Source organism: Hypanus sabinus, chromosome 5 (genome assembly GCF_030144855.1).
Source record: "Hypanus sabinus isolate sHypSab1 chromosome 5, sHypSab1.hap1, whole genome shotgun sequence".
NCBI classification, from domain to species: domain Eukaryota; kingdom Metazoa; phylum Chordata; class Chondrichthyes; order Myliobatiformes; family Dasyatidae; genus Hypanus; species Hypanus sabinus.
This window is the reverse complement of record NC_082710.1, coordinates 25,159,296-25,185,656: the sequence shown is the minus strand read 5'-3', so window position 1 is coordinate 25,185,656 and position 26,361 is coordinate 25,159,296. Positions and strand designations below refer to the sequence as shown.

At 39.4% G+C, this 26,361-nt stretch overlaps 1 protein-coding gene across 4 annotated transcripts in view; it reads left to right on the top strand.

Annotated features, from left to right (window-relative positions):
* cdo1 (cysteine dioxygenase, type I) overlaps positions 1-14,630 on the top strand; it is a 71,595-nt gene extending 56,965 nt beyond the window's left edge. For all 4 annotated transcript variants that reach the window (XM_059969598.1, XM_059969597.1, XM_059969600.1 and 1 more), the window contains exons 2-5: positions 5,516-5,593; positions 6,658-6,812; positions 11,322-11,491; positions 14,030-14,630. In XM_059969598.1, coding sequence (XP_059825581.1) covers positions 5,516-5,593; positions 6,658-6,812; positions 11,322-11,491; positions 14,030-14,059 — 433 coding nt within the window. In that variant the 3' untranslated portion in view covers positions 14,060-14,630. The remainder of the gene's footprint in view (positions 1-5,515; positions 5,594-6,657; positions 6,813-11,321; positions 11,492-14,029) is intronic.
* The last annotated feature ends 11,731 nt before the right edge of the window (positions 14,631-26,361 follow it).

The window sequence follows — 26,361 nt, the reverse complement described above, 5'->3', positions numbered from 1 at the left end:
GATCTTTGGACACAGTTGTTATAACATTTGTAATCCAGTCTATGCATGCTGAATGCATCAGTATTTCTGATTCTTGATATTTTTTTCCTGTATTTTCTCTTTAATCCCTCTTCAATTATTTTAGCCCAATTAAGAGGCTTCTTTTACACTTTAGATAAAATCATACATGAAATGCTAACCAGATAACAATGTATCTACTTTACATTTACCTAGTTTGTTTTGCTTTCCCTTCAGATAAAGTTGCTTCTGTGCAAGTCTAGTCTTGTCTGATTCTGTTATGGAGAATTAGGAAAAAATAAGATATTTTGAATCTCAAACTCTTGTGTTTTAAGTGATTATTTGTTTAGGATAAAATAATGAAACCTCACTCTCCCACCTATATATGACTACCCTCAAGCTTGACCCAAGACCTGACCCTGATTAGTTGATCATTTTCTACACAACTATATGCTTTAATAATGCTCCGATGATCTATTCTCTTACCTAACTAAAGGCATCTGGCCAGATTTGACAAGAATGGAAAAGATGCACACCAAGATTGGTATAAAATCAAGGACATGCTGAGGTCAATTTTGACAGCAAGGTGATGGTGGGTGTGGTAACAAGCTGTTGGAATACTGTGATTGCCTTCTATTCAGTGAGTGGTAAATGGGGCTTTACTGCACGTTGTGGTGGGTAAATGCTGTGCTACATCACTTACCAGAGAAACAAAGTTTCGCTTTTGCCAAATTGGCAAAATACTAGAGTTGGAGCAAACTGAAAGGCCACGTGGAGTTATTATTCAAAGTAATGGGTGATTTATTAAAGAAGTGCTCAACAGACCAGATAAACTGATCTATGTGAGCATGAATTTGATACAGTCTTTACATTCTTAGTTGATGAGATTACCAGTAAAACAGCATTTTGATAACAGAATGGTGGCTGCAGGAAGACTTAAATAACAGACTAGGTACTGATTACAGAATAAAATGATTACCCATGGGTCAAACAGTAAATCCAACTTTCCATTACAACAGTGGTCGCATGCTATAACACAATTGGTGGATTTCTTGAAACCTGGTTATCGTTGCTGCTGTATTCTGTGTCTACTTCTAGGCTCTGTCTGTAGTTTCCTGTTACTATATTAGCACAGTCCACATCCTTGTTTAGGAGTTCTTGGTCAGATTTGGTCAACGGCTTCTTTAACATTCATAAAGATGTTTTATGCTTAGTTGTATGACTGAACAATGTGAAGGATGGGTATATAATCAAAATTTGACACCGGAAGAAAATCAAGAGTGAAGAATTTGAGTCAATTTTCAAGCACACCACAGTTGAATATCATCAATCCCTAAAGTTGTTGTAGGTGCTGAAGTGATCAGTGATCCTCAGGTTAGAGACCAGTCTCCGATTGGAAGATCATACGGGCAGTGAATCCAGGGCATGAATCAGAGTCGTGAGGGATAGTGACACCCCAGATCACTGGGGTCAGAGGTCCATTCAAATTCAGAAGCCAAGGTCCATGCAAGTTTGAAAGTAGAGGCCCAAAGCCCAAACCTGGCAAAATCTGGAGGGCAAAGCCAAAGGTTCAAGTTCAGAACATGGTGAGTTCAGAGGTAGAAGGTTGAAGGCTGAAGCTAAAGGCCCAGAGGAGTCTCAGGTGGATTCATTGCGAGTCCTAGAATCCAGGTACGATCCTGAAGTTGGCTCTCCTGAGGTTGGAGGCCTGTCTCGGTGGGAGTGATGGTAAAGAGGCTTTGTTTGTTGTTGTTGCTCCTTGTGTTCTGTGGAACATTGTGGGCATCAGAAAATGTGCTGGTTGTTAACGCAAACTATACATTTCACTATGTGCTTCAATGCATATTTGACAAATAAATTTGAATGCTGGAAATCTGAAATAAAATCAGAGAAGACTGAAAATAGGTTATCAGAAAGGTTATCAATCTGAAACATTAACTCTTGCACTCCTGCCTGCTTGCATTTCTGACATTTTCTGTTTTTATTTCGGATCCAACATTTTTAGTTTATTTGCTTTTCAATTAATCACAAGATTTTAATCTGATGAAGCCATTTTGAAAATGTATGAATAACCTGTGCTGCATTGCCTCTGTCTAACCTTCCTGGTACTGTATCAAATAATTCAATAAAGTTAAATAAGCTTGACTTTTCCTTGTGAAGCCCCCTCACTTGGCTTGTTAGCTGGCTCTGCTAACAGCCACTGGACTTGGATGAGACTCCAACAATGTATGCTTAGGGTCGGCATGATTTGGGGCCCCACCAAACAGAAAAGTTGGGATGGTTTAATTAACGGAACCCCAATTTGAACGAATGCTGTATAAATACTGTCCATACACTTATCCATCAGCAAGAAATAACAGATTGTACACAGCATACAATTGTAAAGAAAGTGCATTTATTAATTTCAGCTTAGTCAATGGGTTATTAAGAGGACAAGAAAAAGGGGGGGGAAATTAAAAGGGACCACTACAATTAAACCAGTCTAAATGTGCAAAGTGTCGGAGCTCATATCTTCAAAAAGCTTGGTGTGACTGTTACAGCGTCGAAATCTCATCACAAATCACCGGTAGAACTTCCCATCTTGGACTCTTTCAACTCACAAATCATCCCTTGTAATCATGCCTTCCAGTCAGATCCAACCCTACAGCCATCTCTCCTCTCTCAATCTCCTGCCAAAAAGACCACGAACCCCACCATGTCCATCACAAATCTTTCTCTGCCCAGCTTTCTCTAGAACCTTCTCCCAATTCCACCATCCTGCATAGTTAGCAGCATTCCTAAATTGAACATTACAGCCCCTTCTCTTTAACTGAAACCCAAACACTATTAGCAGGACACACTGCCTCTACAGGAAGCTACTAAATGTAAACCCCTCCAACCTTAGCAGTAAGATTCCTAACCAGGGCATTACACTTGTATGGCATGGTTTTCGTTGCATTTTTCCCCATTGGAGCTTGAAATTAAAAAATGTCGATTTAATCATTGAAAATCCTTGGTCTATCCTTTGACTAAAGAATAAACATAGAAATATAATTTTGAAGGACTGCCCCTCAATATGTTAGCAAATCAGTCTCTTTGGCCATAACCTCGAAGAGAATTTAAAATAAACTATTGACACTGCATTTATTTAAATAAATAAACACATACGTACATACATACATTCAGGAGATCACTGGATGGGGATTTGGCATATAATTGAAAGTGGTTACTATACATTGTATGTTAATTCAAATTAATGATAATTTGAATATTGATAACTGGATGTCATTGCAATATTTCTGTATTCTGTGATTTTTTTTTAAAAAAGGCAAATATTAGTCTGATACTTCATATTTAGAAAAGTTGAAACATCATTTTAGTTAGTTATGTCATAGGCTAGTGGCTTATTTTACAATGCACAGTGCCGCCTGTGTTGCAATACCTGAATAATTGTTATTAAATATCAGTTATCTAATGCAAGTTGGTGACCAAATAATTGTTTAATCTCAGAATCAGACGTGAAACTTTTACACTCTTCTCTCCCCACAGATACTACCTAATGTGCTGGGTATCTCCTAGCAATTTTCTGTTGTCTCTCAGTTCTTCAACTATTGTGAAAGATTCTTTTTGCTTGGTTCCAGAAACCTATGTACATAACGAATGGAAGCAACAGTTGTTGATATAGCCTCTGCTATGACTGCTCTGAACTTGGCTGTTCCTCACATTATAATCCTCCATCCCAACTGTTAAAAGCAAAATGTCTACCTCGGTCCTGTATAGTTATTGACAGTCTCTGGGTTAGTAAATTCAAAAGAATTTCTCAGAAGAAATTCCTTGTTTATGTCTTAAATGGGTCACCCATATTTGAAGCTATTCTCCCTAACTCTAAACTTACTCCTGAAGGGATAATTATCACATGGCAATGATCATGTCAAGTCCCTCAATCTTTTGGTTCCATAAGATCACTTAAACATTTCCACCATTTGTAAGGCACAAATCAAGGGCATGATGGAATACACTCCACTTACTTGGATGAGTGCAGCAACAGTAACACTGTGCATTCAAGACTTTGGGACAAAGCAGCCAGCTTGATTGGGACCCATTAATTTCTTCCACCACTGGTGCACAGTTGTTGTAGATTGTGCTTTTTACAATATAGAATGTTGGCTCCTCCAACAACATCTTCAAATGTGGAATCATAATGACTCAAGTAAGGTTGAAGTCAGAAGATGCATGAGAATGGCACTGCCCTTGGTTTCCCCTTGCACATAAGCCTGACTTGGGGCAAATCTATCATGATTTCTTAATTGCTGGGTCTTAACCCTGGTACTACTCACCCAACAGTGCTACCTTAACACACAGGATTATAATAGTCCAACCATTGGCTCAAGGGTAGTTGGTGTTGCGCAACAAGTGTTGGCTTTGCAAACAACATCCATGTTCCAAATTAAATAAGCCAAATAAAACTTTCATTCTTTTAAATTCTAATCCAGTGCCCAACCTTGGTCATGAGACAATTATTTCCAGAAATAATTATTGTGATTCTTTATATCTACGTCAGAATTCAGAAGAAAATGAAACATGCATGTAGTCTTACCAAGGTATTGCTAATGCTTTTTGCAGTTGTTGCATGGCTTTCCTACTTCTGATGGAGAGCAATAAGTATTCCCAGAGAGGCAGGCAGAGCTAATTATTCTATTCTGACATATCTTTGATAGTTATCTCCACTCAAATTTTCACATTTATCAACACCTTTGCCTCTTGTTTTCATTGCCTGATTCCCTTAATTGCAGCATACTTGATTTGCCACTGCTAGTGCTGTGGTAGCAAATTCTACATTGTTAACATTCCCTGAATTGCTGAGTGGAGACCCTTTAGGGGTGAGACAAGCTTCTACAATATATTAGGCTTTCTTTATGATAACCTTTCACAGTGTCATCCATGTAAATTACGTTAGATTAACATAGTGTCTTTTGATTTTTGTGATAATTTGTATTGAACAATATGTAGAACATCCCAAAATTTAAATTCAATACTTTTAGGAGTGAAATTGAATGTTCCTTTACAAAATTCAGTCTTAATTTCCCCTATTTGTTTGGTAAGTCGTTTATCCCTTTTCTGTCTGCCTCATGCAGATTTATTTTCTCCTTATTCCTCCTTTTGAAAATATACCAGATCAATTGTCCATATTGAAATGAAGATCAGTGCACTTTCCCTTGTGAAGCACCTTAAAGTGCTATTATGAGAAATTATGTCAGCATATTTTTCCAGTATTTCAAATTCATCTCAATGCTTCTATTTTTAATTGAAATTTGTCTCATTTACATTTTCAGATTTCATATTTTAATGCCAAGATCATGTCTAATCTAGTTTCTTGATCATTTATACTATGCATACAATTATGATTGTTGTGCTTAACAGATTATGGTAATCTTCTATGGTTGTCTGTTTAGCTTCTGGTGTGTAAGTACATTTATTTTTCTGATTTGATTCTTTGGATCATGCACCATTATTGGACTTATGGTTCCTCTTTTTGCAGATACACGAGAAATCTTGTTGATGAAGGAAATGGAAAGTTCAATTTGATGATACTCTGCTGGGGTGAAGGCCATGGCAGGTAAGATGATTAATTTATCCAAGACTTTCCCTATACCAATAGTATTAATGTTACATTAGTTATGGCTTTGGTACTACAGGTCCACAATCCCTTATCCAAAATCCTTGGGGCCAGTTGCATTTTCGAATTCAGAATTTTTCGGATTTCAGAATCCCTCCTTATTGGTTCTGGGACCCCATGTGGATACCAAAAAACGCATATGCTCAAGTCCCTTATTTAACCTGTCTCAGTGCAGGTGGACTTTAGGACCCGTCAGAGCTCCGGACCTACGCACATCCCGTATACTTTAAATCATCTCTAGATTACTTATAATACCTAATACAGTGTAGATGCTATGTAAATAGTTGTTATACTGTATTGTTTAGGGAATAATGACAAGAAAAAAATTTATTTCCAACAAAAACCTTGAATAAAACATAAAAATATACAGCTTCAAATGAACTGAATCAAACACATGGTAAATAACTTATTGGAATAAATGTAGAATGTCACTGTCACTATAAAACTTCAGTAACTTGTCTTTCTGTTTCTTTAAATCATATATAGTGGTAGATCTGACACCATATTCTTCAGTAAGATGCCATACAAACACACCATGATCAAGCTTCTGCAATAACTCCACTTTCTGCGTTATTGATAATAGATGCTTCCTTCTCTTTTTCTCACTGTTACCCATAGGGGTATCTGCAGCTCTTTTTAACATTTTCACAGTGAAATTAAACACAAAATACCAGTGAACAGCAAATGTCCGTAACCAGTACGAGCGCTGAGCCACAACTGACGTCTGGCGGCCTCTGCTAGTGCTGCCACATCACACCTGAGCGACGTCAGCCGTTGGCGAAAAAAACTTCGGGTTTCGAAGCTTTTCGGATTTCAAAATTGTGGACCCTTTTTATAATTTCAAATAGACAAAAGATGAAGGAAGTATGGTTCCAGGAAACTGTTCTCATTGATCTTAACGTGTTATGTCTTTGATTTTAGGTGGATGATCTGACTCTTTCATGGTGTTGGCTAGTGTTTTTACTCGTGTTGCTGACTTTTTTTCTGGTTTTTCCACAATGTAGCAGCATCCATGATCATTCTGATTCCCACTGCTTCTTAAAAATACTTCAGGGACAGTTAAAGGAAACAATCTTCAATATGCCTGATGAAGAAGTAAAAGAACTTTCCAAGAAAAAGGAGACCATTCTTCAAGACAACCAGTGTGCTTACATGAGTGGTGAGGTTTCGATGTTGTAAATTCAATGCTTCCTTAGAATTAATTTTCAGTTAATATTACATGTTTACCAAGTTTCCTGTGACAAAACTTGGTAAATTTCATTTAGTATGCCGATGGAAATTAATCAGTGCAATTCTAATTTTTTGAAAGGCGCATATGCAATTTTAGTGCCTTTAAGTGTGGGACATTCCAAATTGTTCTGGAGCCATTAAAGTGCTTTGAATTCGTTGTTACAGTGGAATCTGTTTAATTGGCAACAGAACATGTTGACTCAATTAATAAGCAGTCCCAATTAGCTGAAGTTTCCTGGAAATAGATTTTTTAAAAAAGACAAGCTACTGTTTAACTGAGTAATAAATCATGTATTTACCGTAAATTCCAGTGTATAAGCTGATCCGGCGTATAAGCCGACCCCCTCATTTTCAAGGTTAAAAAAGTGACTTTTTCATGTTACCTTTGTATAAGCCGACCCCTTTTGTAGACATTTTTGATTTAACCAGAAAAGATCACAAGATCTCACATGCCAGTACTCAGCTTTGCCGGATCCTGAACCTGGAAATTTTGTGAACCAGTACCTGCTAAGAAAATAGGCTTACATATTGTAGAGCATTATGAGTGAATTCTTAATAAATAAATCAGGGAGGGACTTTTTGGATTAGGTTCCCAATGGTAAAGAATCCTCTGAAATGTAACCCCCGTGAAACCATTTAGCGCCCATCACAATCTTGTTGAAACATAACATGGGGTGGCGGGATCAGTACGTGTACTCTGTATTGAGTTTGTGACCACCACGTACAAAAGATTTAAATGAACACAGTATGATGCTGGCTTCAAGCTGAAGGTTATTGATTTTGTTAAAGGAACAAATAATTCTGCAGCTGCTAAGAAGTTTAGTGTAAATGAGAAACAAATGAGAGAGTGGAGAAAGGCAGAGGACACACTGAGAGAAATACCAAAGGTGAAATGTGAAAACCGTGGGAAAACATGCCAGTGGCCAGAACTGGAAGAAAAAGTTTTAGAGTGGGTGAATCGCCAGCAATCGTCTGGATACATTGTTACCAGAGAAATGATTCAAGTTCAAGTGTTGAAATGGGCTGAAAAACACTGTGAGGTCAGCGAAAATTTCAAAGCTATGTGAAGTTGGTGCACCCGATTTATGAATAGACGTGATCTTGTGTTGAGACAAAAAACAATGATTGCTCAGAAGTTGCCGAGCGACCTTGTGAATAAGATTGCGGCCTTCCAATCGTTTGTAATCAAGTATTGAAAGGCACATTCTTACCCGCTCTCACTAATTGGTAACATGGACAAGACACCAATGTTCTTTGATATTGCTGGCAACCAAAGTATCAATCAGAGGGAAAAGTCGCTACTTGTCTAGGACACATTCAAAGCACACTTGTCAGGCGAGACAAAAGCAGCATTGAAAGCTGAAAATGTCGACATTGCAGTCATCCCCGGTGGTTTGACGTCCGTGATCCAGCCACGAGATGTGAGTTTAAACGAACCATTCAAAGAATTCATGCGTCGACAATGAAGTTGCAAATGACGATGCCGAAACAGAAATTGACAATCCTTACAATGGTACGGTGACTGCCGAAGAATGGCACGCGATTTTCTTCCTTGCATTCATTTTTCCAAAGTTGCCACCCTCTGTGTAAGCCAACCCCTAACTTTAGGACCAAAATTTAGGGCCAAATTCTCAGCTTGCACACCAGAATTTACGGTAAATTACTGAACAAATTAGAACACCATCAGTACTACTACAGTACTATAAATCTGGGTATTAATCATTGATGGAGGAATTCATAAATGAACTGAATCAGCAGATAACAGACTGCCTTAATTGCCTTCCTGCATGGTGTAGTGCCAAAAATCACTGCTTTTTAATTTGACTTAGGTCAGCCTAAATGAATAACATAACACAAAAAACTTCTATTTAGGTATGGTGTCGTGTCTAATGGCCACACAAGTCCATGTGACTAATGATTACAAACTGTTGCATACTCCAATCTTAATTTTTCTTTGTATTATTCAAGATGATTGTTGATACCTTCAAATTCAAATCATTTCATTTTCACTCCTCGCCATTTCTTGCATCTCTAAGCCTGAATGTTTGAATCCACAGTGAGTAAGCAGTTGAGAATTGTCTTACTGCTTATTTCTCACCAACTATCAGTGACAAAAATCACTTATTTTTGAACACAAACACTTGCAACTGTATTGTAAAGCCAGAAATGTGCAGGCCAGGCTTTCACATCTATTACTTTAGTGATGTTTACTAAGATAAATATTGATCTGGACACTACTGATAATTCCCTTTCCCTGTGAAATAGTAGTGATGGGGTAACTTCTGTTCACTGAAGCGAGGACCTCTGTTTAACAAGGCACATCTGATTATCAGCCTGGATTTTGTGCTCAAGTGGAGTTGAATTGATTTTGTTGTACATGCTGTGTACAGTTCAATAGTCTTAAAATGGCAAGATAGAAATTGGTGAGCGTGGTGGTTGGTATATGCTTTCAGGTCTTCTGACCATTGAAGGGAGGGGGAAGAAGAGAGAAGGTGGGTGGTATCTGATTATTTTGGCTGCTCTGCTGAGGCAAGAAGAAATACAGACAGAGTCTACACAGGGTAGGCTCATTCCATTATGTGTTGAGATGTGTCCATAACTCTGTAATGTGTTGTAATCTCAGGCAGAAAAGTTGCTATACCAGACAGACTGCTTGTTATCATGCATCAATAACAATTAGTAAGGATCATGGGGATATGCTGATTTTATTTATTTTTGCCTGCTGAAGAAGCAGCACTGATGTGCTTTGTTTGCTGTGGCATTTGTGTTTAGACCAGGACAGGGGTTGGTGATGTTCACTGTTGGGAACTTAAAGCTTTCGACCCTCTCAACTTTGATGTAAAGTCAGCACCATTAATGACAATGTCTTTCTAGTTTTGGCTTGGCTCACCATTGAGTAAAAGTTCCAATAATCTTGCTGCATGCATTTAGTATGAATTCTTCCAATTCACCTGTGAAATGAAGGAACTGGAACATTTGGGGGGGGGGTGTTTATTTCGTGAAAGAAGACACCAGAGAAAATTACTAGTAGATATGAAGCAGTTTCTTTATTTGACAAAACATGATACAGCAGGCATCATATTGAGATGCTTTTAGTGGAAAAGCCTGGCTGGCCCATGCTACCCGATTATTCTGTGTGCTAAACATCAAAGGACAATTCCATATTTAGAATTCTTCCACAATGCTTTCTTTGAAACTACACAGGAACTTCACTCCTCCCAATTCGCACCCACACCAAAGACATCAAAATGAATTTTAATCAGCGTTGACTGGCCTGTAATTCAAGGCCTTTAGGAACTTATTGTTCAGAGCTGCATTTCAAAGTAAATCCACAATGCATATTCGAATCTGAGGATTGGCGCCTGAGGCTATCTGCTAAATGTGCTAAACCTAAAAATAGCTCAAACAATTGGTTAATGTATATGAGATACACAAGATGAGCAAATTGGGAAATCTTTTGTTGCTGTCTCAAATAGACACATGAGAGCCTATTTACAGGCAGTCCCCAAGTTACAAACGTCCGACTTATGAACAACTCGTACTTACGAACGGAGGGAGAAGAATGCCATCCACCATCTTAAGTCGTTGCCATTAACACTGTGTTGAGTGTGTAACTTTGGATGTGGCTTAAATATTTCTTGGTAAGATCCACCCTGACCCCCCCCCCCCACTTCCAGTCAGCACTGCCTCTACTTGTCCCATTTAACCTGGCTTAGTGCTGGTGGAGTTTAGGACCCAGGGGAGCAGAGGACCTGCGGCTCATGGCTGCTGCTGAATCTGCAGTTTTCTGTTCCCTTGATGGAAAATGATCATAATTGAAAATAAAGTGGAAATAATAAAGCGATCAGAGGTGAAATGCCATCAGTCATTGGAAAAGTTGGTCAACGATCAGAACAATTTTAAAGGGTACAGGTAAAGGATAAAGTGAGAATAATGGGGCATGTGAAAGGCCCTGCCCCAATGAAAGCTACAATTATTACCAAGCAACACAGTGGTTTACTTATTGAAATATATACGTTTCTTAAGTTTTGTATGCATATATGGGTAAAATATATACTATATACTAAGACAAACATTTGACTAACTGACTCTAAGTAATACCGGATGTATCTGTTCCAACTTGTATACAAATCCGACTTAAAGACGGACTCAGGAACGGAACTCGTTCGTAACCCGGGGACTGCCTGTAGTTGTTTGGGATCTTGAGTGTTTTTCACAGAATAATATAAACAAAGGTGCAATTTAGCCATTTTGGCTTTTTACTCAACATGAGATGCTTGGAGAAAATCATGTCTTGAGTTTTATTATAAAGTGGAAAGATTTGAAAATATTGTGATGTACTCGAAACAAACAGATAAACTGTGTTTTCAGAATCTGAAGTAAATCGTGATTTCCATTGGGAATGTGTCTGACCAAATACTTTGCTTTTTGAAAATAGATTCAATTGGGGTGCACAGAGTTGAAAATGTGAGTCACACGGAGAAGGCTGTTAGCCTCCACTTGTACATTCCTCCCTTTGATAGTTGCCACACCTTCGATGAAAGAAGTGGCCATAAACAGAAAGTGACAGTTAATTTCACAAGCAAATATGGGAAGATTGTTCATCCTGTAAGTAAAAATATTATTTTTCATTTAATTGAATAAAACTTGTACCCAGTATAAAATGCAATTTTGAATAGAATCTCTTGCACTGTGATAACAAGCAACTCTGACATAAAGCAATACATTATTTTAAAAACAAAAGCTTGGATGAATGTTTATTTGTTGGAATTTCCTTACATTTTTTAGTTATATTGATAATGCTGATCATATCACATATATAATGGTCTCCTGAGCTAATGAGTTTTACATTGAAATGTGTGCATTATACAAATTTAAAATTAAGACCCAAGCTTTGGATTCTACAAAAAAAACATTTTGTGTTAGATCTCACTGAGATTTGCACAGTATCCTTAAAAAAAAGTGCTTTTGAGTTTGTGGAGATCTGTTCCCTTACTGAGCATTTTTTTCTAAAGGAGTTGGCTTTGAAGTTTTTTTTGTGTGAAGGTTTTGTATGGAAACATACTCGCTAGTTAAGGACAATTGTGATAAGAGATGACAATAGATTTGATGTTCACAGAAAAACAAGAAAACCTAATTTATTGCAAATTTAGTTAGTTGATTTGCATTGTTTTTGTGAATTGTATCTCTTTTTATCCAACATTTCTTCCTCCTCTCCTACTCCCATTCATAGTATCCCTGTTATCTAGTGGTAATCTGGAGTTTGAAGATATAGCAGTAACTTCAGCCAGTTGCATTTTTCTTCATAAATTATGATAATTTTCAATACAAGATCCTGGTAATTTAATTAAAAAGGAACGGGGTTATTTAAGTCTTTTGTAAGAGGCAGTGTTGTATAATCTTGGCCCATTGATGTCTATGGATGAGCTGACTTTGTTTCCATTAATTTGTGGAGATTGTATTGACGGGGAATAACAGTTCTACTTTTTTTTTGTAGAACTGTGTAAGAATAACTGCCAGTTCTCTATTTCAGTTTGAAGTAATCTACCAGAATTTTCTCTCACAAAATGCTAGAGTAACGCAGAAAATCAGGTATTATCAAGGGGAATTAAGTTTTGTAAATGCAACCTGACCTGTTGAGTTTCTCCAACAGTTTGTGTGTGTTGTTCTATATTTCAGCATCTGCAGAATCTCTTGTATTTATACCAGAAGTTTTATTTGCTCATCAAACAGTGAGGGACTATAAAAAAAACACAGCTATAACAATCTTTTTTTTATTAATTTGAAATCCTGTTACCATTTGAATCTGTTCTTGTTAGTTACCAACTTGGACTAAGGAAAGCTGTATTTAAGCTCTGCTTAAAATGTGTCACTCTCTGAAGTCTCTTGGACAACCTAACTTCATCAAATAAGTATTTTGGTATGGCCTTTTCAAAAGGCAGTTGAGTGATGTTGTATTTTTATATATAGAATAAAGCAATATCCATGACTAGCGGTGAATTGTTCACTGTGAATTTCATTTGTCCCTGTGGTTAGCAGATCTTTATTTGCTATAAGATCTGCAACTGTACATTATGCTCACTTTTTCTCTGCAGTTGTGAATGAGTAATTGGAAAATGTGCTAGAGGGAGATGAAAATTATCTTTACCCACCAAAGGTCCACAGTACTTTTAAAAGTCTGCACATGTTAATTAGTATTTGGTTAATCAACTATTCTGCATCAATGTCACAAGGCCCCTTATGGCTTTTTTCACCAGGGCTGTTCATCTTTTTAAAAAAAGTGTTTCTACAGATAAGTTCACATGATTTAACTTTTCCAAAGATGGTGTTCCTACAAACTTCAGGGCTGAACATAGACTGACAGTGAATTGATTTTAAGGGGCCTACATTTGCCACATTAGGACTGTGGAATTTTTTTGTTTATTGTTTGTATCCTGCCTTATGTCAAACTGCCTTCTGGTCTGGCCAAACCTCTAAAAATTGGATTAATCAATAATGTAACTTGTGTGCCTATCAGATATCTCTTGAGTTCTAAACTTCCTGAAAGGACTTTCCTCCCACATTTAAACTATATATATTTTATAAGAGAATGAGCTGAAAGTGGTTTGTATTATGCTGAATTTGGACTGTGATCTAGTTTTTAAACACCTGGCTTTCAAGATACAAGAGTCAGATGAGATGTCCACCATTCTCATGTCCCAACTGCAAAAGGCTGACGTTTTTCAACATAATTGTTGGAGACTTTTCAGAGGGAATCAAAGCTCATGGGTTTACTCTAAAATTAAATTAAAAATACAAAATGTATGTGCTCTAAAATTAAGTAAAATAAGTAAGGCATTGGTCTTTTCCTTCTGGGCCAAAAGTCCCATTTACTTGAATAAGGCTACCACTTTACATTTGCCCTACAGTTTTACATGTGGCAAAATGCAGTGGGACTCTCTTTGCGGAGTCGTGGCACTGTTGACTCTAATGATGGAGTAGTTACAATATTTGGAACATCTTGGGTTGCATAACATCAAGGCTCCCTAACATGTTATTGGCCAATTGTAACCACTGACAATCAATGCAGTTCACACTAGTGTAAATGAAAAGAATAACTTGTTTATTAGTGCTTTAAGTTTCTGATTTTTATTGTTGACTTTCCAGGAAAATGCTGTTTCTCAAGAAAACAACTAATTCATTCAATAACAAGATTACTGGAACTTCTGAGATGCCAATAATAATACTGGCATGAAACTTTGGATATCCACGTGCTTTCAAGGGGAAAATAAAAATAAATGTCATTTTGATAATGCAGAATTAATTACTTAATTATGAGATTAAAGATTTTTAGATTGGCTGGTTATGCAAATATAAATTCTTAACAAAAGCAGTTAATTGTTCCACTTTGGGTTTTTAATTTCCAGTTAACATGATTTGAGTGTTTAAATAAATCTTTTCACTGGTAACAAAATGTGCATTTTATGTGAAGATTGTGCTCTTGATGCTGAGTATCAGTATTTACTAGTGTATTCTTCAGTTTTAAAATAAATTGCCATAATCATTCTTTAGCATTTGAAGACAGTATAGATACTGGCATATTGTAATGTGAAATGAAAAAAATGTAAACAATATATTTTCCTGTAACAAGATAAGGTGTAAATTTTAATGATTTTATTAGTCTGAAATGATCTTAATGTCTGTACATATGTATTAGAACTTCCTTTTAGATATTGCTTCAATAAACTGAATTTATGAAATGACTGTATGCAAAGTATATTCATTTTTACACATCTAATGAATACAATGTTCATTGGTGCAACTTATGAAAGAGTAACAGAATTAACATAGGTCAGTACACTTCATTGAGCGAGATTAAGGAATGACCTGCTTCCACTCCAATTCTGTGAATTCTGATGTGGCTAAAGCCAATGTGGGAGATGTAGGCATTGTTAAAATAGGGCAGATGTTTCATTGGAAGCATAATTAAGGATATGGTTTGTGTCTACTACCATTATCCTGGGATTTTGTGTTCATTTCAGGAAGGACTATGGTGTTCTCAATGCCGTCACAGATGCTCCTTCATTTGAATCACTATGGGCCAAGAATTCCTGCAAGTTGGTCCAATGTTAGTTTTCATGAAGGCTTATTGTAATTGAGTGAAGTATAAAACCACTGTTTTGGAATCCAGTGGCAGTTTTGTGATTTGCCCATTGGTGTGGACTTGAGTATCATTGGGGACAATGCTGGGAATGTTATCCTTCAACAGAAATCCAGTGGATTTGAATAATTTTAGACAATAGGTGCAGAAGTAGACCATTCGGCCCTTTGAGCCTGCACCACCATTTTGAGATGATGGCTGATCATCTACTATCAATACCTGGTTCCTGCCTTGTCCCCATATCCCTTGATTCCCTTATCCATAAGATATCTATCTAGCTCCTTCTTGAAAGCATCCAGAGAATTGGCCTCCACTACCTTCCAAGGCAGTGCATTCCAGACCCCCACAACTCTCTGGGAGAAGAATTTAGTAATGTGTTGGTGGTTATCTCTCTTTTGAGGTGCCTGCTGATGTTGGTTCAGCAGCACAGGGGAAAGCAGGGTAGACGAGGAGCTTCGTGCTTGGTCTGAGGCCTCAATCTTTCAACACTTTTCCAGGTACCTATAGAATGTGCTGCTGAAGGCCTTGGAGAATGTCCGAATGTAGAGCAGGGCAGCATGGGAGCTTGCCCTTCCATTCATGACATCTGTGCAGATCATGGTGCCAAATTAAATAATGTCAACTACATGAGGTCTCTATCCCTTCATTACCTACACACAATCAATGCTACAAAATTACATCCTCAGAATCAGATTATTACTGTTGTATGTTGTGACATTTGTCTTGTGACAGCAGTAGAGTGAAAGACAAAAACAGTACAAGTTACACTATAAATAGATGGTGAGAAAGAGAAAATAGCAAGGTAGTGTTCATGGACCATTCAGAAATCTGATGGCAGAAGTGCTTCCAAAATGTTGAGTGTGTGTGTTCACATTGCTGTGATTCCTCCTTGATGGTAAAACAAAAAGACGGCAGGTCCCAGATGGTGAGGGTCCTTAATGATTTTTATTTTCAAAGTTATGACTGGTTGAAGGGAAGTATTCTGTTGACTACCCCATCTATATGTGTTACCACTTTTGTGGAGCTCTCGAGTCATACCCCAGCATTCTTCTGTACTTAAGTGATCTGAAAGATCCTGCCTTTATTATATATCTTTCCTCTACAGTTAACTTCACAGTGCCACATCTTCTACTTCTCCAGGTGAAACTCTATCTGCCATTTCTCTGCCCTAATCTGCTGTATCTTTTGACTACATTCTTCACTATCCACAGCTCCTCCAATGTTTGTGTCGCTTTATACTTGATAATCAACCCATCTACACTTTTGCCCAAATCATATATCACAAACAAGAGGTCCCAATACTGATCCCTGAGGAACACCACTGATCACAGACCTGCAGTCAGAGAAATGCCCCCCATCACCATCCTCAGTCATTCATCACAAAAAAAATTTTTTGTATCTGGACTATCAAGCTACCATGGATCCCACATTTTAGTCTACCATGGAGAAGAAATCTCATTTAATATGTTACTAAAGTCCCAGTAGACTACATCCATTGCCTACCCTCTTCAGCACCACCTCAAAAATCAAGTACATAAAACATGACCTACCATGCAGAATGCTATGCTGTCTCCCTAACAATCCAACAGCTGGCTTTTTTGAGATCTGACTGCTGAGATATAAAAACATCTATTTTTTCTTAATCACAACATTATTGGCAAGGACTTGAAGCTGTGTCTTGAGCTGCTGTAATCCTTTTAGTGAAGCTCAGGAAAGGGTCCCAGGATTTGGATGCAGTGAAAATCAAGGGATTATGACGTATCTGTAAGCCAGAATGTTGAGCGACTTGGAGCGGAGCAGCAAGTGACCGTTCCCTATGAGCTCCACATTTCCCAGGCTCTCTTAGACCTGTTATTGTCAGAATCGGGCATTAGTTCTAAGAGGACCTTTGTATATGTAAGGTAAAAAGGGCCATTCTCTCCTGTTTCAGTGACAAGTTGACAATGATTTGAAATTCAGACTCTGACCACGTGTTTAGGAGTCAACTTGATAACTGAAGAGTGATTGACTAAGGAGTTAAACTCCATTTCACTGTGGATTGGTTTCATTTCAAGGCCTAATGGGCAAGATTTTCCACACACATCAACTCCAAAAGTTGCGGAAGTGCCTGCCATTAGTTAGCACAGGTGGCCTCAGAATTATTTCCATCTTACACCTGCTAGGGTAATGTCCAAGCAAGGATGCATCTTCAACCCAGTGATTTTTCCAATTGCAATGCTGCAACTTGCCTCCAGCATATTTTCCACGATAGTGGTGCTAACCTACAAGTTCAGACTTAACAACATTCAATAGGTTTCAATGAGATTCCTCTTTATTCTTCTGAATTCCAGTGAGTACAGGCCCAGAGCCATCTCCTCATATGATAAGCCTTTCAATCTTGGAATCATTTTCACAAACCTCCTTTGAACCCTCTCCAAAATCAGCACATCCTTCCTTAAATAAGGAGCCCACAACTGCTCACAATACTCCAAATGAGGCCTCACCAGCACCTCATAAAACCTTTACATTCTTGCTTTTATATTCTAATCCTCTCAAAATGAATGCATTTGCCTTCCTGATCACCGACTCAATCTGCAAATTAATCTTTAGAGAATCCTGTACAAGGACTTCCGAGTCTCCTTGCACCTCATATTTTTTGAATTTTTGTAATTAGAAAATAGTCTACACTTTTATTTCTTCTACCAAAGTGCATGACCATACTCTTCCCAACACTGTATTCCATATGTCACTTCTTTGCCCTTTCTCCCAATCTTTAAGTCTTTTTGTACTCACTCTGCTTCCTCAACACTACCTGCCCATCCACCTATCTTCGTATTGTCCACAAACTTGGCTACAAAGCCATCTATTCCTTCTCCAAATCATTGACAGATAATATAAAATAACTGGTCCAACATAGATCCCTATGTAACACTATTGGTTACTAGCAGCCAACCAGAAAAGGCACCCTTTATTCCCACTCTTTGTTTCCTGTCAATCAGTTGTTGCTTTATCCATGCTGGCATCTTTCCTGTGATATCATGGGCTCTTGACTTGATAAGCAGCTTCATGTGTGGCACCTTGTCAAAGGCCTTCTGAAAATCCAAGTATGCAACATCTGCTGATTTTCCTTTGTCTATCCTGCTTGTTATTTCATTATTGTCAAAGAATGTATAAATTATACACCTTGCTTACAGACACCCACAAATCACAAAACCCAAGATTCATTCAAGATTCAAGATTCAAAAACTTTATTGTCATTCTAACCGTACATCAGCTCTGCAGGGCAGAATGAGACAGCGTTTCCCAGGAGCAGTGCAATCATAACATAACAAACGCAACACTAAATAATAAACATAACAATAAATAGTAAAACACAACAGCCACATGTCAGTTAAAAACAAGTTATAAGTGTCAAAGAACTCAATTTTAAAAAAGACCATAAAAGAGGGAAAAAAACACACACACATCATGCAAACAATAGAAGCAAGTGACAGTGTTCCGTAAGACCATAGGGTATAGGAGCAAAATTAGGCCATTTGGCCCATCAAGTCTGCTTCACCATTCAATCATGGCTCATCCATTTTTTCCCCTCCTCAGCCCCACTCCCCGGCCTTCTGCCCTGTAACCTTTAATGCCATGTCCAATCAAGAACCTATCAAGCTCTGCCTTAAATACACCCAACGACCTGGCCTCCACAGCTGTCTTGGTAATAAATTAACAAATTCCACAAATACACCACCCTCTGGCTAAAGAAATTTCTCCACATCTGTTTTGAATGGATGCCCCTCTATCCCGAGGCTGTGCCCAGGACCAGCAATCATTCCTTGTATGATAACCCTTTCATACCCAGAATCATCCTTGTGAACCTCCTCTGAAGCCTCTCCACTGCCACAACATCTTTTCTGAGATGAGGAGCACAAAACTGCTCAAGGTGAGGCCTCACCAGTAACTTACAAAGATTCACCATCACATCCCTGCCTTTGTATTCTAGGCCTCTTGGATTGAATGCTAACATTGCATTTGCCTTCCTCACCACCCACTCTACCTGCAAGTTAGACTATAGGGAATCCGGCACAAGGACTCCCAAGTCCCTTTGCATCACAGATTTTTGGATTTTCTCCTTGTTTAGAAAATAGTCAGCATATTTATTTCTACTACCGAAGTGCATGACCTTGCATTTTCCAACATTGTATTTCATTTGCCACTCTCTGGCCTAATCCGTCTAAGTCCTTCTGTAGCCTACCTGTTTCCTCAGCACCACCTGTCCCTCCAACAATCCTCATATCATCTGCAAACTCGGCAACAAAACCATTTAGTCCATCATCTAAATCATTGGTACGGAGCATAAAAAGAAGTGGTCCCAACACCAACCCCTGTAGAACACCAGTTAGTCACTGGCAGCAAACCAAAAAAGGATTTTCTTTCCACTTGTTGCCTTCTACCAATCAGCCAGTACTCTAACCATGCCAGTAACTTTCCCATAATACCATGGGCTCTTAACTTGGTCTGCAGCCTCATGTGTGGCACCTTGTCAAAGGCCTTCTGAAAGTCCAAATATACATCATCCTCTGCATCTCCTTTATCCCACCCACTGAGGTCAGGCTAACTGGTCTCCCATTTCCTGTCTGCTGCCTTCTTCCTTTCTTAAAGAGTGGAGTGACATTGCAATTTTCCAGCCCTCTGGCACCATGCCAGAGTTCAATAAATTTCTGCAAGATCATTACTAAATTCTCCACAATCTGCTCGGCTACCTCTTTCAGAACCCTAGGGTGCAGTTCATCTGGCTCAAGTGACTTATGTGCCCTTAGATCTTTCAGCTTTTTGAGCACCTTCTCCCTTGTAATAGTAACTGCACTCACTTCTCTTCCCTCACACCCTTCAACATCTGGCACACTGGGTAGTGTCTTCCATCATGAAGACTGATGCAAAATACTTATTTAGTTCATTCCAAACCAGACTGAGTCCTTAGATCCACTCCCCGGAGCAGCCAGAGTAGACCAAAGCCGACTCATAGTAGTCATCTCAGATCGTCATATTAGTGAGACAAAAACTTCGCAAAACTCAGAGATGACAGCTGTCGGAAAGAGGAATGAGGGTCGCAGGATGGAAAGTGAAATCAGCTCAAACTTTGCCTCAGCCCCGATATTCGGGCTATCCAGTCTATCTGGCCCGATGTTTAAATTGTCAAAGCATCAGGTAGTGCGTCACTCCAGAACCTGGACCCCAGTGCCGCGACATGTTTGAGCCGCAAAGCTCAAAGCTGATCTTGATCTCACCAAATCAGCTGAGCGCTTGGAGCAATGCAGCCTCGCACCTGAATTAGGTGGATGGGCATCGAAATTCTTCCGAATCGATTCTTCTCCAACTCGATCACTCCAACAACAGCAACACAAACTCCATCTGCAACCCCATCTTGAACACATTGCTCCTCGGCTTTGTGATCCACCAACATGGCCCATCCTTTGAATCAGCTTCGCCTCTGCTTGTTTCTGCATTATTTGCGGTGATAGTTGACCACAATTTACTTCAGAAAAAGTGCTATTAGTAATGCTTTGGTCGTACTTCTTGCCTTCTGAACTACCAGTGAGCTGTCAGATAACTTCAGCAGCGCCACTGTAAACCAAAAGGATTCCAGCAGATTAGTCAGGCAAGACATTCCTTTAATGAAACCATGCTGATTTCAGCCTATTTTATCATGTACCTCCAAATACCCCGAAACCACATCCTTAACAACCTTACAACATCTTCCAAACCACTGAGATCAGACTAACTGGCCTGTAATTACCTTTCTTCTGCCTCTCTCCCTTCTTGAAGAGTGGAATGACATTTGCAATTTTCCAGTTCTCTGGAACCATGCCAGAATCTAGTGATTCTTGAATGATCATTACTAATGCCTCCGTGATCTCTTCAGCCACCTTGTTCAGAACCCTGGCAAGTACACTATCTGCTCCAGGTGACATGTCAACCTTTAGATCTTTCAGTTTCCCAAGAACCTTCTCCCTAGTAATGGGAACTTCACACACTTCATGCTCCCTAACACCTGGAACTTCCGCCATACTGCTAGTGTCTTCCACAGTGATTCAGTTTGTCCGCCATTTACTTGTGCCCCATTACTGCCTCTGCAGCATAATTTTCCAGCGGTCCAATATCCACTCTCACCTCTCTTATACACCTTATATATCTGAAGAAACGTTTGCTATCCTCTTTAATGTTATTGGATAGCTTACCTTTGTATTCCGTCTCTTCCTTCTTTATGACTCTTCTAGAAGGAACTGTACCTGCCACCTTGACAACGGATCCGGCCATCTCCACCTATTGGCATCACCAGTTCATGCCACAGCGCCAGAGTCCCCAGGCAAATCCAGCTCCGGCACTGGCTCTCCATGATATTCAAAACGCAAGCAGGAAGTTTGGAGTGAGAATTGCACGTGGCATGTCCATTACACAGATTACACATAACACACCAGTTATCAAGGGCTTGAAGGACTTTACCCAGTAGGAAGGAGATCAGAATCAGAATCAGATTTAATATCACTCACTGGCATGTTAAGTTGTTAACTTTGTGGTAGCAGTACAATGCAATACATGGTAATATAGGAAAAACCTAAAAAGTATATATATAATAAATAGTTAAATTAAATAAATAGGGCAAAAACAGAAATTTAAAAAAATGTAGCAAGGTAGAGTTCATGGGTTCAATGTCCATTCAGAAATCAGATGGCAGAGGGGAAGAAGCTGTTCCTGAATCGCTGAGTGCGTGCCTTCAGGCATCTATACCTCCCTCCTGATGGTAACAATGTGAAGAGGGCATGTCCTGGATGGTGGAGATCCTTAATGATTGTGCCACTTTCTTAAGGCACCGCACCTTGAAGATGTTTTGGATATTATGGAGGCTAGTGCCCATGATGGAGACTAACTTTATGACTCTCTGCTGCTTACTTTGATCCTGTGACCCCCCTCCCCCCAAACCGGACGGTGATACAGCCAGTCTGTAGAAATTTGTGAGTGTTTTAGGTGACACACCAAATCTTCTCAAACTCCTCATGAAATACAGTCAGTCTTGCCTTCTTTATGGCTCCATCGTTATGTTATCTGATGATTAAGTCCTTGGAGACATTAACACCCAGGAACTTGAAATTGTTCATTCTCTCCACTTCTGATCCCTCTATGAGGACTGGTGTGTGTTCCCACATCCTACCATTTCTGAAGATCTTTAGTCTTTCTGGTATTGAGTGCAAGGTTGTTGCTGTGACACAACTCAACTAGCTGGTATAGATCTTCCTTTACGCCCTCTCATCTCCATCTGAGATTCTGCCAACAATGGTTGTATCATCAGCAAATATATAGATGGCACTTCAGCAGTGCCTAGCCACACAGTCATAGGTGTAGAGAGAGCAGAGCAGTGGGCTGGCTACACATACATCCCTGAGATGTACCACTGTTGATTGTCAGTGAGGTGGAGATGTTATTTCCAATCTGCACAGATAGTGGTCTTCTGGTGAGGAAGTGAGGATCCAATTATAGAGGGAGATACAGAGGCCCTGGTTCTGTAGCTTATCGATCAGGACTGTAGGAATGATGGTGTTAAACTCTGAGCTGTAGTCAATAAACAGCATCCTAACATAGTTATATGTATTGTCCAGATGATCCAAGGCCACGTGGAGAGTCAGCGAGATCGCATCCACCGTAGATTGATTGTGGCAATAGGCAAATTGCAGTGGGTCCAGGTCCTTGCTGAGGCAGGAGTTGATTCTAGCCATGACCAACCTCTCAAAGCACTTCATCACTGTAGATATGAGTGCTAGTGGACGATAGTCGTTGAGGCAGCTCACACTACTCTTCTCCAGCATTGGTATAATTGTTGCCCTTTTGAAGCAGGTGGAATCTTCTGACTGACGATCCAAGGTGAATGGCGATTAGACATTATCAGACACAAACACATATATGCATAGGACTCTGAAATGTCATTCCCTCACCCTCCATGTTAACCTTCTCATCCTTCATCATTACTGTTCTTGAATCTCTTGTTTCAGTTCTACCTCTGTCCCTTCCCCACACTCTCTGACCCTTCCAATAATCTTAACTCTCACCCTTTCCCTTGTATTCTGGCCCTTGGTGTCCTTCTCTCACCAGCCCCTTTGTTTTCCAGCCTCTCCACTCTGCCCCACCACAAGATCATCTCCCCATGTGAGCCCCTGTTTATGAAAGATTCTTTGAAGCAGACATTGTGGTTTCATGGGAAAGGAGCAACACTGCAGAGGCTGTCTTTTGTGTTGCATTGAAGTGAGGGGAATGATTTCAAAGCAGTGCGTAATCTTAAAGGCATTTGCTGTTAGTAAAGATTTTTTTTGTATATTTTTGTTGTTAAATAAAGCATTAGAATTCCCAATGGTAACAATACTTGCTTAACAATGAAAATTAGCAGTTTAAACTGCAACGTAATACAACTAAACTAAATGCAACTTGGCAAAACAGATGGATGATCTCATAGTCTAAGAATATTATATTTTTATAACAATGTTATTCTTCTACACCATTTTGTTGCCTAATATGGGAATTTAACTATTTGTGCAGCTTTTAGTTGGTGACAGCAGGGCTGAAATCTATAAAAGTAAGACCCAACATCAGAACAGAAGCAGAGCTTGACTGAGCACTTTTGACTTCACAGTAATGGGCTCAGAATTGATTTACAGGAGTCACCGTTCAGATACTGTACTGTGATGTATCAAGGAGGAAGAAGATGATCCCCTGTACCCAATCACCTTGCTTATTTTAGGTACTGCCGATTTAATGGATGGACAGTGATAATCCGGGATGACTCTCAAAGGTAGATTTGGAGGGACATCAAACCCACGTTTTGCAGCCTGTGCAGATTGGCAAGGAGGAGCAAACTGACTCTAGAATAGTTCAAACAGAACCTGGAACAGTACAAAACAAGAACAGGCCCTTCACCCGACAATTAGCTGTATCTACAACACTTCATGCTAAAAAATCACCTCATAAGTCTCCTTTAAACTCCACCACACCCCCACATCCCCCAAAAAACACACACATATGCTCCTTGAAACTAGCATTTGACATTTTCAAAGACTATCTATGTTACTTGTGCCTCATAATTTTATAGACTCCGTTCAGGTCATGTCATCAGCCTCCAGAGAAAACGATTCTGATTTGTCCACCTCCTGTATTTAATATTCTCTAACACAGACGATGTTTTGCAGAAACTCTTCTGCATGCTCCCCAAAGCCTCCAAATCCTTCCAATAATGTAACGACCAGAAATGCACACAGTACTCCAAATGTGGCCCAGCTGCAACCTGATTTCCCAGTATTTATTCTCAGTGCTCTGACTGGTAAGGCAAGCATGCCATATGCCATCCTTACCACCTGTTGTACATGTGTTGCCAGTTTTAGAGAGATACTGGCTCTCACCAATGCTTCTAAGTGTCATCGAATCATAGAAATCTACAGCACATTACAGGCCCTTTGGCCCACAATGTTAAACCAACTATGTTACCTACTGTGTAACTATGTAATGTTAAAATTGTACAAGGCATTGGTAAGGCCATATTTGGAATATTGTGTACAGTTCTGGTCACCGAATTATAGGAAAGATATCAATAAATTAGAGAGAGTGCAGAGACAATTTACTAGGATGTTACCTGGGTTTCAGCACTTAAGTTACAGAGAAAGGTTGAACAAGTTAGGTCTCTATTCATTGGAGCGTAGAAGGTTGAGTGGGGAATTGATCGAGGTAATTAAAATTTTGAGAGGGATAGATAGAGTTGACGTGAATAGGCTGTTTCCATTGAGAGTAGGGGAGATTCAAACGAGAGGACATGATTTGAGAGTTAGGGGGCAGAAGTTTAAGGGAAACACGAGAGGGTATTTCTTTACTCAGAGAGTGATAGCTGTGTGGAATGAGCTTCCTGTAGAAGTAGTAGAGGCCAGTTCAGATGTGTCATTTAAGGTAAAATTGGATAGGTATATGGACAGGAAAGGAGTGGAGGGTTATGGGCTGAGTGCAGGTAGGTGGGACTAGGTGAGATTAAGAGTTCGGCACGGACTAGGAGGGCCGAGATGGCCTGTTTCCGTGCTGTGATTGTTATATGGTTATATGGTTACTCTAGAAACTACCTAGAATTTCCCTAGCACATAGCTCTCTATTTTTCTAAGCTCCATGTACCTATCTAAGAGTCTCTTAAAAGACCCTGTTGTATCTTCTTCCACCACCACCACTGGCTACAGTGCATTCCACATACCCATCACTCTCTGTGTGAAAAACTTACTTCTGACCTCCCCCTTGTACCTACTTCCAAGAACCTTAAAACTATGCCCCTCATGTTAGCCATTTCAGCCCTGGGAAAAAGCCTCTGGCTATCCACACAATCAATGCCTCTCATAATCTTATACAGCTATATCAGGTCACCTCTCATCGTCCATCGCTCCAAGGAGAAAAGGCCAATTTCACTTCAATCTTTTCTCATAAGGCATGCCCAGGTGATATCCTTGTAAATCTCCTCTGCACCCTCTCTATAGTATCCACATCCTTCCTGTAGTGAGGTGACCAGAACTGAACACAGTACTCCAAGCAGGGTCTGACCAAGGTCTTATATAGCTGTAACATTACCTCATGGCTCTTGAAATGAGTCCCACGGTTGATGAAAGCCATCACACTGTACACCTTCTTAACAACCTGCGCAGCAGCTTTGAGTGTATTATGGACACAGACCCCAAGATCTCTCCAATCTTCCACACTGCCAAGAATCTTACCGTTAATATTATATTCCATCTTCAAATTTAATCTACTGAAATGAACCACTTCACACTTATCTGGATTGAATTCCATCTGCCACTTTTCAGCCCAGTTCTGCATCCTATCGATGTCCTGCTGTGTCCTGGCATTTACTACATAATTTTCGTACATATGAAGTACAATACAAAGGAATGGAGTAGTGGCTAGGGACATATAGTAAGAGGAATAGTTATTGTTTTCCATAATCGCAAGTGTGAGTCTAGAAGGTCGTGTTGCCTGTCAAGTGCTAAGGTTAAGGACATCATGGGGCTGTCGAGTAACCAGGAATGGGGGCAGAAAAATCCAGGGGCCATGCTCCCCATAGGTACAAACCACATTTATAGCACCTGATTCATGTGCAAATTAGCATAGTTCAAAAAAAGATAAAAACAGCTGAATATATAGCTCCAAGCATAGAGTGGGAGAAATGTTTCAATTCATTGGGAAATTTATAGGTGCAAGTACTGAGGAAAGGGAGCAGCCATCATTGGAAGCCAGCTGGGATTTGTGTTTTGCTGAATTGAATAACCAGAGCTATAATTAGGGTTTTCAACTAAATATTTGA